General features: G+C 34.5%; 1 protein-coding gene across 2 annotated transcripts in view; it reads left to right on the forward strand.

Moving 5' to 3' along the window:
• The window catches only part of LOC109843728 (myb-related protein 305-like), a 2024-nt gene extending 263 nt beyond the window's left edge, over positions 1–1761 (forward strand). The window contains exons 2-3 of one of the 2 annotated variants that reach the window (XM_020412683.1): positions 62–191; positions 1157–1761. In XM_020412683.1, coding sequence (XP_020268272.1) covers positions 62–191; positions 1157–1475 — 449 coding nt within the window. In that variant the 3' untranslated portion in view covers positions 1476–1761. The remainder of the gene's footprint in view (positions 1–61; positions 192–1156) is intronic. The other variant, XM_020412684.1, reaches the window with a different exon arrangement.

The following is a 1814-nucleotide window of genomic DNA, read 5'->3' on the forward strand; positions in this document are numbered from 1 at the left end:
TCATATTTTGTTTTATTTATATGTATATATGTGTGTGGGTTGTGATTTGTTTAATTATAAGGGTTGAAGCGAACTGGAAAGAGCTGCCGGCTGAGGTGGCTGAACTATCTGAGGCCGGATGTGAGAAGGGGGAATATTACACCGGAGGAGCAGCTTCTTATAATGGAACTCCATTCTAGGTGGGGAAACAGGTGAGCGCTCATGCTTTTTTACCATTTTTAGTTAAGAATATGAGGCCCTGCTTTCTTTTGTTTCTTTTGAGAAAATGAAAGTATATTGATTCTGCATCTGTTGATTATTTATGCGGTGCATGCTTTTATTATTAGTATTTTTTTGATGTTTTAGCGCAAGGTCATTTGCTTTCTCTTCTGAAATTTGACAAGGAAGAGGTCATGTCCTTTTACGTATGAAAAGGGAGGTGATTAATTGAACTAGTCACCCGCGAGAACATTTTCATTTGATTTATTAAGAAAATGAGAAGTGAGAAAGGAACAGGGAATATAATACCTGAGGGAATATAGTTTTATGAAAATATTGTCATGTGTTCTTATAAAGCTCGTGTTTCTATCCGTTTATTTTCTAGGCCGTGAATAGATGTACGTATAGCATCTTGGATTGTGTGCTTTTGTAAGGTACGTCATAATGATATGTTTGTCACAGCTCCCTCTTTTCCCCTTCCTTTTTCTCCTTTCCTTTTAATTTGAAGTAAGACCACATGAAGTAGTTATGAAGTATTTTCGCAACAATTGTTCCTGATGCATCAAATTCTCTTGTATTCTAATTGTCTCCTGCATATCGAAGAGGACTTCTAGATTTTTTATACTTGAGATAATTTTTTATAAAAAGAATAAAAAATATCATTATTGGATGCAGCCACTTGCAAAATTTTAGTTTGTTAGGTAGTTAGATACATGTTTTCGCTGAAATGCACATAATAGTGCTAGGAATAAAACTTCTAGCTTTATGCGAACAATTAACTAGGAAAAGATGATATCAGAAGATTTCATCACAAAGCCATTTCATTAACTGTATATCAAATTAATATATATTAAATACTTTCTTTTTCAGTTATTTCACTTATTTCTTGGCTTCTAATTATGTATCTTTCATATTGTCCTCTCAAACAATTTGTTAACTCTTTTTTTTCGTGCACGAGGTGGTCCAAAATTGCAAGGCAACTCCCTGGGAGGACCGACAATGAAATAAAAAATTACTGGAGGACGAGGATCCAAAAGAAGGCTAAGCAAGGCGATTCATTCGAGTATCAGAATCAAACGATGACTGATGATGCTAGCACAAGCCATTCCAATGGAATGGAAGAGTGCAGCTCGTCTCAACTAAACTATCAGATGCAACCTAATATGGATAATTCTGATGCTTTCGGAGCGCCATCATATAACACAGATTCTAGCGAAAGCTTTTGGAACATCGATGAGTTTTGGTCTATGAATCCTCTTAACGGTGCTGGAGACTAAATTCGAATAAATACATTGCATCCTATTATCATCATCAACGCATAGGGTGATTATATGAGTAGTATGGATGGAAGTTGAGGTAACTGCTGGATCTCAGTATGTTATTACTAGTTTGAGCTTAATTATGTAATAAATGAAGTCACTCTACTTGGTTTGGTTCAGTGTGAATAATGAAGAGCTATTAGGTTACAGTTTATATAGATTATGATCATTGAAAGTTTTGACATTCTGTTTGTACATTTTAACTACATATATTATTAAGAAGGCTTGTATTATATTTGCATCATGCACACGTCAGTTGGAATTCTCCTTGCTTATATTTTTTATTAAGTATCATAA

The sequence above is a fragment of the Asparagus officinalis genome, chromosome 5 (genome assembly GCF_001876935.1).
Source record: "Asparagus officinalis chromosome 5, Aspof.V1, whole genome shotgun sequence".
Taxonomy (NCBI): domain Eukaryota; kingdom Viridiplantae; phylum Streptophyta; class Magnoliopsida; order Asparagales; family Asparagaceae; genus Asparagus; species Asparagus officinalis.